The sequence below is a fragment of the Pelophylax lessonae genome (assembly GCF_965119305.1).
Source record: "Pelophylax lessonae genome assembly, chromosome: 1".
Taxonomy (NCBI): Eukaryota; Metazoa; Chordata; class Amphibia; order Anura; family Ranidae; genus Pelophylax; species Pelophylax lessonae.
Window position 1 is genome coordinate 658916650 of NC_138768.1, and position 18047 is coordinate 658934696.

The following is an 18047-nucleotide window of genomic DNA, read 5'->3' on the forward strand; positions in this document are numbered from 1 at the left end:
GCCCAAACCAATCAATGTACGCTTATTGGAATTTTTTTTAACCAAAAGTACAGTATAAAGCAGAATACATATTGGACTAAATTGATAAAAAATATAGATTTTTTGAAAAAAAATTTTATTGGATATGTTTTGTAGCATTTTTATAATTGTCAGTCTTTTTTTGTTTGTAGAAAAAAAAATACCACCAAAAGAAAGCTCTATTTTTAGGATAAAAATTACAAAAATTGTATTTGGGTACAGTGTCGCATGCCCGCGTTATTATCTAAGTAACGCTAAATCTTGGTCTGGTCATTAAGGGGATAAATCTTCTGAAAGGTCTAGTGGTTAAGGCTAAATTCAGGGGGAACAGGGTGCAGGGGTTGTTGAGAGGAGTCAGAAGGCTCTCTCCTTTTTCTTGTTTTGGTGAGTTTAAAAAGTAGCTTTCAATTCATAGATTTTACTAAAATAATCACATGACACAAAGGGCAGGGTTTGTACAAAACGTATACATGGGGAAGTACTATGGTGTCTAGATATGGTCTAAGTTGCCACAATTTGGCAATGTTAAGTTTCTAACATTTTTTTAAGGCTTTTAAACACATTCTGATCATTTATCTTTGTAATGGATTGTATTATTCTGCCATGCAGATGCAAAGGCACTCTTCTTTCTAATACATAGTTACATAATTACACAATTAGTCTGGTGGAAAAAAAGACACAAGTTCATCCAGTTCAACCAATAAAAGGGAAATACCTGAGTTTCTGCTACCATGTTGTCATCAGGCTTCAGATGAACAGTGAAAGCTTCACGCATCTCCCGTTTGCCATCATACAATATTTCTATTTCAACAAAGTGTTCTGTATCCCCTTCTTTAAATTCAATATCTGTTGAAAAAGGAGATAAGCTGAAGGTTGTACAAAGCTAACTGGAGAAGACAGACAGCTATACACAAAAAACAAATATAAGTTGTCGTTCCTAGCAAATTACAGCTGAATGGTTGCTATGAGTTACACCTCCACTTTTACTTCATCTGTCTGAAGTAACTATTGGAAACAGAAATATCTCATACCTTCAGAGAGTGGATTGTAGTCTTCACCAGAGGTGGCTGAGCCATCCTTTGTGTGGATTCTTACAATGGACACTTTAGAGCTGTCACCCATGCGCAGTACAGGTATCTTCACCACACTGGTTTCCCCAGCATCCTGAGGCTCTTTTATACTGTATTTAACTTCTGAAAATCTAATGATAGGCTCTGTGAAAATAAATTATATTATGCAGATATTGTTATATCATTGCCAGGCAGCAAGTGAAACCAATCAGTAAATTGTCAATGCGATCCAGTAAACACCACAACTGTGCCTTACTCACAAAGTCCTTTAAATTTACATTGAGCTCCCTCTAATTCAGCGCTGTCAGATATCACACAGCTACCATCATGTGTTGTGGGAGGGTCTACTTCCTGTAACTGTGCTGTGCAATTTCCTCTCTCTCCCTGATGTATCTCCAGTCAGATTCATACTTCCAAGATTGATTTTAATATAATTGGTATTAGTGAAAAAAAACCCTTGTTACCAACTTGGGTCACCAGATGTTCTATAGTAAAGAGACTGCAGTGGGCCCGTTTCAGAATTTGTCTCCTGCTTTACAAACAGGTAACAAAAATAAGTTTCCAGATCAAAAGATTACAGTCAGAATGGAGCAAGGGGGACTGATCCAGTAAGTTGCACCTTAAAGTGTATGTACATTTTCTTTTCTGTTTTTTTCATTTTAGATAAAAGTAGGGAATGGTTAAACCCGTATTATAAGTAATTTTTTTGCTCTCAGCATCCCAGTAGGGAATTTCCCTTTACTTGTGCTCCTGGCAATACAACAGGAACTTGGAGGAACTAAAGCCGGACGCAGACAGTTTGAATCCTGCTGAAACGGCTGTGATTTGAACCATGTATGGGCAGGCTGAGTGTACCCAAGTTTATCGATCAAGCAACTTAGGTACGATTAGCCTGTTGGATTTTACATACAATTATTGCTAGCGACTGTTATAGCTGCTAGCAATAATCACTGTGTTCTTCCTGGGGGGGGGGGACTTCCCCTGCCCTCTGCCAGGAGAACACAATGGCTCGACGGGAGGGATTCCCCAATCAACCCGTGGTTGCAGAAAAGAGAACTGCTTCATCTATGGCCGGCCTTAGAAATCTTTTTAAAGATTATATTTGAAGATTATATTTGAAGATTTTTCATTATCTCTTGCTCTTACGGCAACTCACATTTTACTTATTTCCTCCCACTTTTGTCTTAGTGACAAAAGTAAAAAAAATGACTTTATATACACTTGTATAGTTTTTAGAGGGACTCTTCTGTAACTGATAAATAAAGAGTCATTCATGTTAAAAGGCATGTATGTTTTTTTTTTTTTTTTTTTTCGAGAATCACATTTACCTAGGTGGATGCAGCATCACTCTGATGCTGCAACTGTCCCCCGGTGCCTCTAACACTGAGAACCGAGCGATCGAAGACCACCAATCACTCAGTTTTTACAGCTTCGTGAGCAGAGCTTCTGACTGTCAGTCACCAGCCCTCTGCTCTGCCCTCCACCTGAGCTCACTGGAGCGCTGGGCTATGGAGGGGGGCGAGAGCGGCCGGCTCAGGCTCTCAGCAGCTTGCTGAGAGGCAGAGCCAGGTTCCAGTCCAGGCATGTGGGCAGATCCTGACTTTATTGTTGTGATTTTGCCCAAGCCTTGACCAGCTCTGTGATGTTAGCCGACAGCAGGCTTCGGCCCCGCTTTCTGCTAAAAACGAACCAACTGCACTCCTGTGATCCAAAGGAGAAGGACAGTCAAATGAGCTTTGGCTGTAATTCTCCTTTAAGTAAATGTATGGTTTCATGTATAGAAATATTCTGAGTAAAACTGGTCATTTTGGTACTATGAATGTTGAAATACATGCCACTGCTTTAGAGCTAATTATTTAAGTACTTGCTGTCCTCCATGACATTCATAAACAAGGATGTAAGCTCCATACGCACTTCATTTTAACATATTACAAACCTATATCTACAGTTCATATTTTGACTTAAATATCTAGTCATTATCAGCAGTTGTACACAGTTTATTTTCTTCACAATTGATGAGTATATTTTCCATGAATTGGAGATAATTTAGCCATTTGGTGGAATAACAAGTTCAGCAACTCACTGTCTTCCAGATCCTTTATTTTCATCAGTGTCTCCTTCTGTTCTCCAATTGAAGCTCCAAAGGGCGACTCACTCTTCGGTGTCCCAAGAAGCAGACGGAATTCTTCTTCTTCCTCATAAATACTATCATCCACAAGAGTCACCACACATGGCTTTTCACTCTCACCTGTGGTTACAAATCATCTTATAATGTATTGTCACAGAAGAACAGATTATATTGCCAATCTATTTTGTCACTTTAAAGGTTCCTGAGATACATCATATGGTACATTCTTCAATGTAATATGTACATTTCAAAATCAACCACACTTTATAGTCTCTTTTCAGACTCATTAATAGAATGTTGAACAGCAATATGGATTTCTATTGCGGGCACCCAAAACTAAAGCCCAAGTGCCTTAAAGAAGCACTCCATAACACAATCAATGTGTAATGCAAACCAATAATCCACATGCATTAACACAATGTATAGTGCAAAGGGACCTTGAGGAGAAGAATTATTCATATTGGGAACTTATCTTGCAAGGTGTATAGCTTTACAACAGATCATGGTCTAAATTCTAGGTAATAATTCTAAAAGTGATGCATTGATGATGTAATCATGATAATAATATAATTCTTTACAAAGATTTAGAAGTACATGTGATGCACTTATAAACGTACCCGGCAAGAATACTACTGCAGAGTCATCAGTGTTTGGCCTTTCTTCATAATCCAATGTAACCTGTGCAGAACCCTGGCGAGTGTAGCATCGCACTGTAGATTTATGACTGACATCTCCACTTCGGTATATGATTGCTGTCACTTGCTTGTCCTTCTCATTCACAATGTAAACAGGCTCCTTGAACTGAACCTTGGGTACTAGAAACAACACATTATATATGTTCAATAGGTAGCCTATTTAAAGGTTGGACTCTATATACAGTATAACAAAGGCTTTTTATGGTAGTTAAGTTAATGTGTTTTGTTATGATAGAGGGTGGAATTATTTGAAGATTTATATTTCACAGTTACTTGTGGAAGCCCAGAGTTCCAGGGATCTAGGTTTATAACAATAATTGTGTCCCTATAAAGCCTTTTCACCCAATACATAACACATGGTTTTAACAATTTGTTCTGCAATGTTATCATAGCTGAAACAGATGCATCCTGTATATTTCAAGCCTTAATTATCTTTTTCCCAATATACACAGATAATTCCTGCTACACTTACATCTAGGTTATGCTATTTTATGTCAACCAATTGACCCAAGCACTTGCTCAAGTCAACAGATAATCAGACATTCCTGTAAGCCTTTTGCTCGGTGTGGCTAGCCCAGCTCATGAATAAAATTCATCTACAATTCCCTGGCTACATATCTACAAATGTTAACTATTGCAGTAGCAACTATGAGGATATAGGAACATTTTAGGTGCAGTGGACCAGCAATAGACTTGCAGCATGGGCTTCTGTAGTCTGATGTAGTTAAAAACCACTCTGATCCTTGTTGCTGAGCCATTGAACAGAAAATGTTTTAAAAATGACTTTGTGAAAATATACCGTACATAATTTGTCTTAACATTCTCCAGATGACTCATTTTTAAATAACTCACAGTCAGAGATGGTGTCATTAATGGTGATGGTTGTTTTGCTTGGTTCCCCCAGAACAGCATTTACAGGCATTCGAAGGACCAGTTCAAACTTTTCTAAACCTTCTAAAGCTGGTTGGCCCAAGTCATCAAGGATGGTCACTCGAAAGCTTTGCATGTTCACCCCAGGAGCAAAATCCAAGTTTCTGCTTATTCCAACATAGTCTGTGCCAGCTAGATGAAAAAAAAAAAAAAAAACAGTATAAAATACTTTTACATTTCTGTAATGCTACAACAATTTACAAATATCACTCAATAACTGCTAATTTCACACAAAGTATTACTGTAGTACCAAGTATATTTCTACGCACCATCAGCAGACAGTGGCTCTGTTTTTCTGGAGCGTACTGTGACAGTGGCTGCTTTGGAGAGATCTGTTCCTGTTCTCCAGACTCGAACGTCCACATAACCAGCACTTTCATCCACATGGTAATCGGTGTCAGCAAAGTAGAAAGCAGGCTCTATGGACAAGGGGAAGCACATTCTGTTACTTTAATACTAGTTATCCTACACAGGCAAATTAATTGTTATATGAAATCTATAAAATATGATGGTAACATAAACATGTGGTCCACATTTCTCTGATTATAGATGTGACTGATATACATAAATTATACTTAAACAAAATTAGATTTAAACTATTTTTCAAGAGAGGGCTGGAAAATGAAACACAACTATATGCTTTAGGCAGGGCTCTTTTTCTCAGAGAATAGGTACAGGAACTTCTGAGCCACCCCTTGTCTCCACCCACCTACCTCCGAGCACCATCACTTGGTTCCACCCCTACCCATCTCTCAGTACCGCCCCTTTTGAAGAATACACAAAATGACACCAAGTATCATTTTGTGGTGCTAAATAATTTGTATGGAATTTGTTAATGATAACCAGAAAAGCTGGAAATCGATCTCCTGCAGCCAGCAACAATAGACCACCCAGCAACAAACCTCCCAAGGAACAATGGATACCACCCCAGCAACAATAGTCCCCATCTAACAATAAACCTCACCTCAGCAACAATAGACTCCCCGCCAACAATAGATCCCCCCACCCAACAATAGACCACCCACAACAAAATACCACCAGCAACAAAAGATCCACCCAAGCAAATTTAGATCCACCCAGCAGCAACAACAGATCTCCCAGCAGCCAGCATCAATAGACCTTCAGCGGCCAGAACAATAGATCTCTCCCTCAACAGTAGATCCCTCCCAGCAACAACTGTTCCCCAGCATCATAAGACTCCACCCTCACAAAAATAGATCCCCCAGCTACAATAGATCCCCTATTAGCCATCATTAATATGCCCTCCAACATGCCCCATCACCTCTTTTTATTATATACATTCAGTGCTGTAGGTGCCCGAAATTTGTTTCCCTGCACATTCCCACTAAAAAAAAGCCCTGAATTTAGGGGGAAATAAAACTATTAGCCACTCTCTCAAAGATTTACAACTGCCAGATAGAGAATAAGCTATTAGGCAGGTAGACATATTTAAGGTGGTGGTGTTGGTAGAGGGATAGGGAAATAGCAATGATATTTAAGACAATAGAGTTTTAATACCCCAACTTCAATGAATGTAAGACTTTGAAATTACAGGGGAGATCCCTAATTTTCAAAGGTTTTAAAAAATATTTTCATCATAGTGGAGCCTCCCAATGTTTTCCTTCCATTTATCTTTAAACAGCGCTTGTGCAGAAAAATCCCCTTCCAAAGTTGTTGGAGAGTGAGACCACTGAAAAAATCATTTTGCATTGGATTGATGAAAAAGTATTGTGGAAATCAAAGACTTTGGTTTGTTATACTTTAAAGTATACATTACAATATAATTAAAATAAAATAGTATATTGTGTAGATACAGACACACTGTTAGTGTCAATCACTACTACTGGTGTGTTAATTATTTCTATTGGCAAGGATACAGTTAAAGAGAGTGGCTTAAATCTCCTAATTTTATATTCTGTTGCTGTAAACTAAGCCAAATGTTTTAACAGATAATTAGTAAGAGCCTTGCACTTCAAGTCTGGGAAAAAGTCGTAATGAGGAGCAGATCAGGGAAGGTCACTTTTTTTTTTGTTTTGAAGAAATCATTATGCATCACAAGACCAAGTTAAATATTCTAATTGGCCGACTGTGTAGTACTTCACTACAAACAGTGGTTAAAAGAGATTAACCAAGAAGCAATTATAAAAACACATATAGTGGTAGTTACTGACAGTTAGGGTACTGAAGGAACAAAAATTGTGTCAATCTCATAAACATTCTGCCATTCTAAAAAATGGCCATTATTCAAATGTAGAGTTGAGATGTAGAGATGAAAATATTCCGGCCAAAGATTATGCTATTTTCTTTCATGCAACCATGAAAAAGAAAGGAAAGAAAATGGCTTGATTCCTTGGGGAATCCCTCCCGCAGAGCTATTGTTATTGTGTCCTCTAGGTAGGGGGGTCGTGCCAAGAACTATCCCTGCAGCTAGAACACAATGACTATATTGCCGCTGGCAATAATAGCATGCTAGAAATCTGACATGCTGGGTATACCCAAGTCGATCGGTGGATCAACTTGGGTTCAATCATCCTGCCCATAAATGGATCAAATCTTAGTCCCTGCCGATGGCAGAGATGTGATCCATTAATGGCCAGCTTTAAAGCATAGTTTGTAGTCATTCCAAAAATTAAGCAAATTAAGCAATAGTGTTGATGTCTTAAAGTCAATCTGTGGCCAAGCTACAGACTTTCAAATAGTGGAAGCACTGAAGTCATTCAAGTCATTCCCTTAGTAATACAGCTCATCTCATCCTCAGCTTGGCTTAGCTCATCCTCAGCTCAGCTTTTCCTTCTCCCCCCTCCTAGAACTCCCGCAATGTGTTACATTAGAAATTATTAGGCTGGAAGGATACTGCTGGAAAAGGGAGAAGAATATGCTAAGCTGCTGAACATTTTTTTTAGCGATGCAATCATGACATATTACATTTGACTATTAATGATTTTTATAGCCTTCAGAAGGAATTTTAGGTTTCTTTTTACATTTCCCATTTCACTTTACCTCTTGTTGTAAAAGCGTACTGTTTACAGAGCTCAACAGCTCAAGCTGAATAATTGCAAACAAGTTAATGAGTCAAAGCAGTGACTCACTAACTCTCTCATCTTTCTTCAAAATGGCTTTATCTCAGATACAGGTGTCCAAAAGGAGATAATATCTCTTTAGAAAACCACCACTGCTTTGGAAATTATTTGCCATGTATTAAATGTTTAATTATAAAATAAAGAGTGTAAACATATAGTAGTTTAAAAAAACATAAATCATGCACATAAAGTTTTAAATAAAATTGACCCCAATACCATTATTTTTTTTTTCCATTAATACCATAACAAAAGAAACATATACAATAAAAGTATTATGTTGTAGCCCACCCAGAAGTTTAATGATTAAATCCTCATCTTCTATTAGCTCTCAGGCATTTCACACAAAAGGAAAGGAACTGCATTTTTCCAATTATCGGTTACATATCCTTCTTTCCTTTTATTCCTTCTGCCAGTAAACACATCTCTTAGCACAATGTTCTCTTAGCCATTGCCTTGCTTTTGATGCTGTAATTTGTGCTTATCCAAACAACTACAATAGATAAAAGGTTTCTCTCAATGTGGAAGGATCAATCTGTAAAGATAATAAACTAGATACTTCTCAAGTAATCTTTGTATTTATATGATGTTCCAGCCAACGGAGGAGAAAGACCTTTTGCAATACACACACTTTAATGTATCTTGTGTGCTAAACCTGTATATTGACTGATGCCTAAAACAGGTCCAATCCCTCTTGATTTCCCTCTCTTTCTTTTCTCGTGCTGCTCTATGATAAACTTTAGAAGCATTAGCTAGGTTTGAGAAATATCATATTTTTTTAGTTTTTAGATGTGTTGGGATGGGGAGAGGTTAAGAAGTCACATTTAATTATTGGCTGTCTGTGTCCCTTTGGGGAGATTGTCCTTCACCTCCTATCCTGGAGATGTAACAGAAAATGAATGAAATCTCTGCAAAGTATGGAAATTGCCCTCTGAGTCATTTGTCACCAGAAAAAGTGTCTCAGTTTAAATATTTTCCATCTTGTGTTCTGGTGACAAGTGAAAAATGTTGAACCTCCCAGCACTTTCTGTCTTAAGCCTCGTTCATACGATCAGATTATTGAAAGCATTTTAGTTCTGTTGCATACTAGTCTCATATGGAAAGTGAAGCGGTTACTTTCATACGAAAATTCTCGTACGACAGAATTCAACTTCAGAAGTGATGTAATGTGTTGAATTGTTTTGTATGTATTCTATTGTTTCCGAGCATGCGTAGTCTTGCTCTTACGATTTTTTTTGGTTGAAAACGGTACTAATTAAACGAACATTGGACATTGTGTTCACATACGATAAAAAACTTATAGCCTGCACATTCAGCTTTTGTTGTATGAAAATTCGTAATTGGCTGTCGAAAGTACCATACTAACGATCCGAAAATCAGATTGTCGGATGAAATTTTACTTCCAATTTTCTTATCGTGTGTAGAGGTCTTTAGGCAGACCATAGACAGTGCAAATTTCTTTCCTGCAGCTACGGGTTTCAGGAAAGAAATTTGCAAGATTCCCCCATCAACACAGACAGTGCAGACAGGTAGATCCCTCCTGCCGAGACACTGTGTTCTCCAGGCTGGGAAGCAGCCGCTTGCGGTAATCTGAAGTGAATCTGGCAGACTGGTTGTACCCAAGTTGATCAATCAATCAACTTGTTAAATCCAGCCTGCCCATTAATGGTTCAAATCTCTGCAGGTTCAGCAGATTTGAACCGTGTATGGTCAGCCTAAGATAGTAAATCTGCTTAACTGAGACAAAGACCGCAATACAAAATGACAGAGATTCGTAACTCCTTACCACTCTACCATAAAGTAAAAAAAAAAAAGTTTTGGCTATACATATACTTTAAGCTCCTGCATGTAAAATAAACTCCTATTACAGTCCTTGCAGTGTCAGACCTTGGCTCAGTAGCCTTCTCTGTCCATCCGTCTATCTATATCAAGCTAAGCTTCACCTCCTGTTGTAATATATACATATAGTCAGGGCTTTTTTTTTCAGCGGGAACATGGGGGAATGCAATTCCGGCACCCCCAGCACTAAATTAATGTAGAGGCCAGGAGTGCTGGGTTTTGCTACAGTGTCTATTGATGCTGGCTGCTGTGAGACCTATTGTTGTGGGAGGAGATTTATTTTTGCCGGGGTTTATTGTTGTTGAGGAGGTCTGTTGTTGTTGCTGGGGGACCTATTATCTCTGGCAGGGATCTCTTTTTACAGGGGGAAGACTATTGTTTCTGGGGAGGTATATTGTTGCTGGGGTTGGCTTTATGTTGCTGGGGGTTCAGTTGTTGCTGGGAGATACCTACTGTTGAGGGAGACGTCTATTGTAGCTGGCTGCTGGAGGGTCTATTGATGCTGTCTGTGGACAGATCTGTTGTTGTTGCTGGGGTCTATTGTTGCTGGGAGTCTATTGTTGCTGGGAGTATTTTGTTGGAGGTGGTCCATTGTTGGTGGTGGGATCTACTATTGCTGGGGGGTCTATTGTTGTTGGCTGCAGGGGATCTATTTTACTGCTTTTCTTGTTATCATTAATACATTGCATACAAATTACTTAGTACCGCAAATGTTACTTTGTTCTGTATTCTCTAAAAGGGGCAGTACTTGGAGGTGGGTAGGGGATGGAAGCAAGGATCGGTGCTTGGAGGTATGTCAGGCGGAGACAAGGGGTAACTCCGAAAGGGTTTCTGCACCTATTCTCTGAGAAAAAAAGCCCTGCATTTTGTCACTGTATAGATATCATGACATCAACACTACATACATATATATATATATATATATATATATATATATATATATATATATATATATATATAAAGTATATTTTTACATTTAGGGGATCATTGCTTGCCAAAAAATAACCAATGTTATCACTATAAATCACAATAGTTCATGACATCACTACTATGCATAAGATAATATTGTATATTAAAATAAATAATTGTCATCTAAAGAATTGCTAGTTATATATCAAGAAATGGTTAGTAACTTGAATAAATACCATGGATGATGTCCAAAAGCTTGTAACACTTGTAAATAAAAATTATTATAAAAAATTATTTGCACATATACAACTTATGAACCTGTCTTGGTATAATGTCAATTTCTAGTTATCTATCCAACTGTTGAATGCAGTTGACTATTCTGCTTTTTAATCTGCCTCAGACATATCCACCATCTACACACATTCTCATTTTACTTTGTTGTTTCTGAAAAAGAGTCATTTACACTAATCCTCAAAGGAGTCTGTGAAAGTGGCCTAAGAAAGCTTACCTTTGTTGTGTGTCTACAGGGGATGCAAACCTTTTCTTTTTACCTTGCCCTTCAAGTAAGTCTTTGTACGCTGATTGAGTGTGTGGCATAGAGCATGAGCAGAAAATTTACGATTAGACCCACAATTCATGAGATCATGTTCCCAAGCCCAGGTGCTTCTTGCTCTCTCTTAAAGGATATGAAAAGGCCTGAACCTTAGATACCCCAAATAAAATATACAATAGTTGAACAATGGCACCAGTCAACTTACTTCCCCTCTACTATATAATATGTGTTTGCATGAAAACAATTCATGTAGAACCTGCATAGAAGCTCAGCTCAATTTTGTGGTCTGTTTTTATATGTAGACTACAGCTTAAGGACATGTGTACCAGGTTATCAAATTTTGCTTCTAGCATTTTCATTTTTAACCACAGAGAAATGTTTTCAGCTACAAAATAGAAAAAAGAATCTATCTATCTATCTATCTATCTATCTATCTATCTATCTATCTATCTATCTATCTATCTATCTATCTATCTATCTATCTATCTATCTATCTATCTATCTATCTATCTATCTATCTATCTATCTATCTATTCTAATCTAATCTGTTAAAGGTTGTCTGTAAAATTATTTTTAATTTCCATATTAGCTGTTTTCTTAAAATTCTATCATTTTGCAAGTTATATAAATTTAACAGGGCTTCTTATCTTCCATATTCTAATCATAAATTTTTAAAAAATATATTTTGGATAATTTTTCTTTAATAAACCAGTATAAATGCATCATTAATTTACATGTCAAATAATCCATATTCACACAAAAAAAAAAAAAGTGTAATGTCAATAATTGGCAATTTTTTTGCAATCCACCTATGTAAAGTACATTCACACAATGTGGAGTGTATTACAACCTCAGAGCAAAATAACTGTATATATTCACTTAAAATGAATGAATCCCTTATTAACATGTTTAATAAAGGATATCTGCATATGTCAGCACCTTGATCGCGCATAGTCACGCAGAAAGTGCCGTCATAAAATTTACTATGCATCTGTGTGTACAAGTTATAGTGTATTTACGTGGAACTTACTAACAAATGTGAATTGCTATGGAATGAATGCTAAATGGGTACGCATGCCAACCAGTTTAGCCCTAGCGTGGCAGTAAAAAATTTGATTTTTCCCTAATGTGTTTGGGTCTATATAAACTACATTTTGAAATATACTTACCATGAAAATATAAAACTGCATCAAGTGTGCATGGCAATCATTAACTTGGACTGTAAAAAAATGTAAATAATAAAAAACCTCAGCAAACTGAAGTCAGGAAAGTCTTGTAAAAAGGAAGTGCCAATGCACAGATATTTGAGCACTATTTGTCATACAAGATATCAAATACTGGCGTTTGGAATAAAGATACCAATGTACACACACAGCCTTTATTTCTACGACAGCATAGTGCATGTTTTTTTTTTTCACAGATTCACAGTTCACATATATTTTCCTAAGCATATTTTTTCATATACGCTTAGGAAAGGACAACCATTAATCAGCCTTGCCGCTCCTTAACCAAACAGGGGACTTTTCATTAATACAACTGCTGGAAAGGGTGTTGTGTGCACCCCAGCTCTAGTTCTGTTGCTCCACTTCTGCCTGTTACCTTTCCAGAAGGTCAAAAGGTAGAGAGCTGATGCCTTTATGAAAGCTCTGCAAGGATCTTAACGTGTGAGTTAAAGTGTGAGTGATTTTAAACTTGATTTATTAACCACTTAAGCCCCAGAAGATTTTACCTCCATTCCAAACAGGGTTTTTTTTTAGATTTTTTACTGCGTGACTTTAACGGACAATTGCGCAGTCGTACCTAAACAAATTTCATGTCCTTTTTTTCCCACAAACAGAGCTTTCTTTTGGTGGTATTTGATCACCTGTGCGATTTTTTGATCATGCGCTATAAATAAAAAAAAGAGCGTAAATTTTGCAAAAATAATATTTTTCACATTTTTTTATATGAAATTCCCCAAAAAAAAAATGTAAAAATTTTTAACATTTTCGGCCAATTTGTTTTATGCTACATATGTTTGGTTAAAAAAAAATCGCAAAAAGGGTATTTTGATTGGTTTGCGCAAAAGTTATCGCGTTTACTAACAAAGGGAAAGATTTTTGTCATTTTTGGTGTTTTTTTTAACGAGTAATGGCGGCGATCTGCGATTATTTTGCGGGACTGCGACATTGCGGCGGACAGATCGGACCCTTGACTGACATTTTTGACACTTTTGGGGTTACCAGTGACATTACTACAGTAATCAGTGCTAAAAATATGCACTGTTACTGTAAAAATGACACTGGCAGGGAAGGGGTTAACTGTATTGGAGAGGGAGGGGTTAAGTGTGTCCTAGGGGCGTGTTTCTAACTGTAGTGGGACAGGTCTCCTATTGTAAAAACAGAGATCAACGGTTCTACATAGTATATCTCCATCCGTTTGATCTCCATTTTTACACAGGGGAGAATGACAGGCGGCTTGTTTACATAAGCCGCCCGCCTTTCTCCCGCTCTACCGACGATCGTAGTGTGACCGGCGGACATCGGGTCTGCCGGTCACACGCGTGGACTCCTCCGTGAACGAGCTATTGGCTCACAAACTGGTCACAGGCTAGTGACGTATATATAGTATAGTACAGTATATCTACTTGCGGCGGTCGGCAAGCGGTTAAATACATTTTACTTATCTGTCGTGGCAGCAGACCCCTACGAAAATCGTCCCTACTCAGGGTTGAACTAACCAAAAAATCCATGCTTGCTACTACCCAAAAGATTTTTGAGTACAAGGACAAAAATGACTTTTGGCTTGGCTTGCCAAAGGGCAATATATGGTAACTGACATTGGTAGAATCAAAAGTTCAGATAAGGAGTTGTTAACAGCCTCTGCAGATATTAGTGATAGATTCTTGCAGTATTATTGGGCATTGTACTCCTCTAGAGTTGCATAAAGCACTGCTGAGCTGACCCAATAATACTTGGATCAGATTTAATTTTCCACTCTTGACTCTGAGAGACGGAGAGAACTGGATCAGAACATCTCCCTTGAGGAAGTACAGGAAGTGTTGGGACACCTGTAAAGCTCCTGGTCCGGATGGAATTCCGGTTGAATTCTATTCTCTATACCAAGATCTGCTGGCCCCCACACTCACATTCCTCCTAGCTCAGTTTACCTCCCTGGACTCCCTTCCAGACTCAATGTCGGAGGCTATAGTGGTGTTGGTGCCCAAATCAGTTAAGGAACCTGAACACTGTGCCTTCTATAGGCCAATCTCCCTGATTAACGCCAATGCCAAAATCTTGGCTAAAAAAACTTGCCCTTCGCCTCACTAAGGTGATGGAAGAGCTCATTCATGTAGATCAGACTGCATTCAAGCCTGGGAAGGGCACAGACATTAATATCCGCTGACTTTCTTAATCTTGATACTACTAATTCTAATGGGGATATGAGAGTCATTGCTTCACTAGACGCGGAGAAAGCTTTTGACGCTATGGAATAGGAGTATCTATTGGAGGTCCTGAGGAGATTTGGATTTAGTTCTAGATTTTGACAGTGTCTGGGCATGCTATACAACTCCCCTAGAGCAAAGATCCACACTAATGACACTATTTCTGATTTCTTCCCCCTTCACCCCCCTTCCCCCTTCACAGAGGGACCCGGCATGTCCCCTATTGTACAGCCTATTTGCTTTAGCACTGGAGCCCTTAGCCATATTAGTTTGTGGCTCCCAGCACATTAAGGGTCTCCGGGTTGGCTCCTTGGAGGAAAAAATTTTGCTCTATGCGGATGACTCCCTGCTATACCTGCATAATGCGAACTTACAGGCAGCTCTCAAGGCCTTTGATGTAGTTGTACGCTTCTCAGTCGTCCGCATTAACTGGACTAAGTTGGTCCTTTTTCCTGTGGACTTCCAGGCTAGGGAGTCTGCGATTCAGACCCCCCTGCTATGGGTGGAGGAGTTCAAATATCTAGAGATCAGGGTCACGCGAGATCTGCGGTCCTTTCACCATCTCAATCTTCACCCCATAGTTGTGCGACTTGAGGAGCATTGCTCTGGATGTGCGAACCTACCACTTAACCTCCTAGGCTGCATAAATATACTTAAAGATGATTTCCTCCCCAAATTGAATTATGTCTTTTGAAATAGTCCAGAAATTGTTGGCTATATTCGTTCCTTATGGCAAGGATCCCTTCCTTGCCTAGCTAGATCAAACCTTCAACTTCCAGTGAGCTCCAAGTTGAGAACAACCTACCCTGATAGTATATTTCTAGGCGGCTATCTTAGTACCTGTTAGATGGTGGTTCGTGCGGTCCAAAGCCAATGCTGCTGTTTGTCTGGAGACGTTCATTCTTGGTTCTCTCATGGAACTTACTAACTTTATTTATAGAGGCCCCAAAGCATATCCATCCCTTCCTGATCCCACTGAAGTGACATTACAAGTGTGGGCAGTTGCTAGAAAGCAGTTTCTGCACCCTAACCAGTGGTCCCCCTACCACCCACTGTGGGGAAACCCATCCATCCCCCCTTTCAGAATGATACCAGATGCTCAGATTTGGGCGCAGTTTGGAGTAAGAACACTTGGGGACGTTACGCCTGCAGAAGTACTACTATCTTTCTGGACCTCACCCTTAAATATAGACTCCCTAGATGGATGCTCTTCTGCTACCTTCAGCTGAGCCACACTGCAAGAGCACAGTTTCCTACTGTTCCTAGCCTTAAGGCCAACTCCATAGAAGAGCTTCTGGCACAGGAATCCCTTGCCAAACCCCTCTCCTATATTTAGCACTTCTCAATGTGGACTCACCTAAAATGAATACGCTATGGGGAAGATGGAGGGCTGATGTCCCGTGTCTGCATAGGAAGACCTGGGAGGAGTGTTTTGAGGATGCTTCCAAACGAATGATTTCCTCTTGTTAAAAAAATTAATACAAACCAAATTTTTGCATAGAATTTATTTTACGCCAGAGACTTCATGAGATATACCCACAGCGTTCTCCGAATTAGCCTCAGTGCCAGTCCTCCGTTGGTACATTTTTTCACATGCTTTGGACCTGCCCTATGGTGGTGGACTGCGATCTTTGCCTGCATTAATTCCTTAATTCGGCTGAATTAGGCTTATTGGGCATTCAGGACGATGAACAGCGACCTCCCTATACTAAGCTTTTGATCTAATTTTTATTATACTATGCCAAAAAAGAAATAAATGGACCCCCCACAGTGGAATCCTGGGAATCTTCTATTGCTGCAGTGTTACCCATGTATAAATTGGCATACATCAACAGGGAGTGTCCTCGAAAAATATGAAAAGGTCTGGCAACCATAGACTATGTCCTATGAACCCCCCCGTGTGATACATGCAATTTAATTCTCTACTTTTTGTTTCAATGCCTGCTGACTCACATATGTTGCTTAACTGTAAATTGTGGACATTTTTCATTGATTACTGTCTCACTACCTGAACTGCTTTAACATACACTTCATTATATTGATTGTAACATGAAATGAAAAAGAAATACCTCCCTTGCTATCACAAAATCCAACATAAATAAGTGTATGGGTGAGGTTGGTGCTATCACTTTATAGCTTATGCTTAGCCAGTGATGTGTTCAATGTTAAATGTAGTGAAGCGCTACCTCTTAAAGATGTAGAACTATGTATAGCCACAAAAGTAAATATAAATGTCTGTGTACTGTGTGATACACATCATCAATTCAAAAAAAGTGCATCCATAAAAGTGAAAGTGAGATACTGCAGGGGTATAAAAACACTGCCAATATGTTTACTTTGATGAATAATGGTAATAAGCCCGAGCCTTGATGCCTATAAGAGTTCCAGTGCTGAAAGAAATAATTAATGTCTAATTACGCACAGCCCTGGGACGCACATCAGAGAACAGCAGTAATTCTGTGATCTAATTTCTCATAACATTAAGACTGGCTATGGAAAGCTGACTCTGTTTGGAAAAGTTCCTGATCTGCTAAGTGGATTTCTCATTTCAACAAAGTAACACAAAATCAGGCTCAAGGGGAAAAAAAGCTCTTTCATTCTATTAAATCTTCTTGTATTCCTATTTCCTGTTCTTTTTGAGAAGTTAGCTACATGAAGAAGTTTTAAAAAGGTCTAATCAGATGCCAGTCACCTCTTCTGCATATTTAACTGTGACAAGCCTTTGAATATAAGAAAACTATGCATGATGGAGCTAATTATTTTTTACAACAGGGGTGTCCAAACTTTCAAACCAAAGGGCCAATTTACTATCCTTCAGGCTTTAGAGGGGCCAATCTTTGGCTAGTGGGTGTAGAAAATGCTGTGGCCCGGGAACCAAATGTGGCCCTTTGCTTGCCTTTATCTGGCCCTTGGGGCACTATTTGAACAATTGACACCAATGATAGGGCACCATTCCCCCCCTACTGATACTCTTACTGGGGCACTGTTTCTCCTTTTAAAACCAATAATGGGGCACTGGTGCCGGGGCATTTTCTACACCCACTAGCCAAAGATTGGCCCCTCTAAAGCCTGAAGGATAGTAAATTGGCCCTTTTCCCAACCTTATATATTGACCTTACCAGAGATCCCCAGCTGCTCCTTCTATTACTGCAGCTGCCAACACTATCTGGTGCTTCCCGATATGGTTGAGAATGTGACCTCCTCCCATGTGATAGTGCTTGGGCCTAGCAGCAAGACTGAGCACTGTCACATGACCAAGGGCAGGACATCACTGCTCCCCCAGAACACCTACATAGCTGATTTCAGTATTCTAATAAAGTATCCTAGTACATTCTAATTTTTATCATTTTGGATTGAGTGGAGAAGTGCACATTTTAAATGAGTTGTAAAGTCAGAAGGTTTTT

General features: G+C 38.9%; 1 protein-coding gene across 1 annotated transcript in view; it reads right to left on the reverse strand.

Moving 5' to 3' along the window:
* The window catches only part of FREM3 (FRAS1 related extracellular matrix 3), a 109028-nt gene that overhangs the window by 36554 nt on the left and 54427 nt on the right, over positions 1-18047 (reverse strand). Inside the window, exons 7-12 of the mRNA XM_082269201.1 lie at positions 5111-5260; positions 4764-4973; positions 3834-4031; positions 3172-3336; positions 1050-1232; positions 734-864 (exon numbers count right to left, since the gene is read on the reverse strand). Of these exons, the coding sequence (XP_082125327.1) occupies positions 734-864; positions 1050-1232; positions 3172-3336; positions 3834-4031; positions 4764-4973; positions 5111-5260 (1037 nt within the window). The remainder of the gene's footprint in view (positions 1-733; positions 865-1049; positions 1233-3171; positions 3337-3833; positions 4032-4763; positions 4974-5110; positions 5261-18047) is intronic.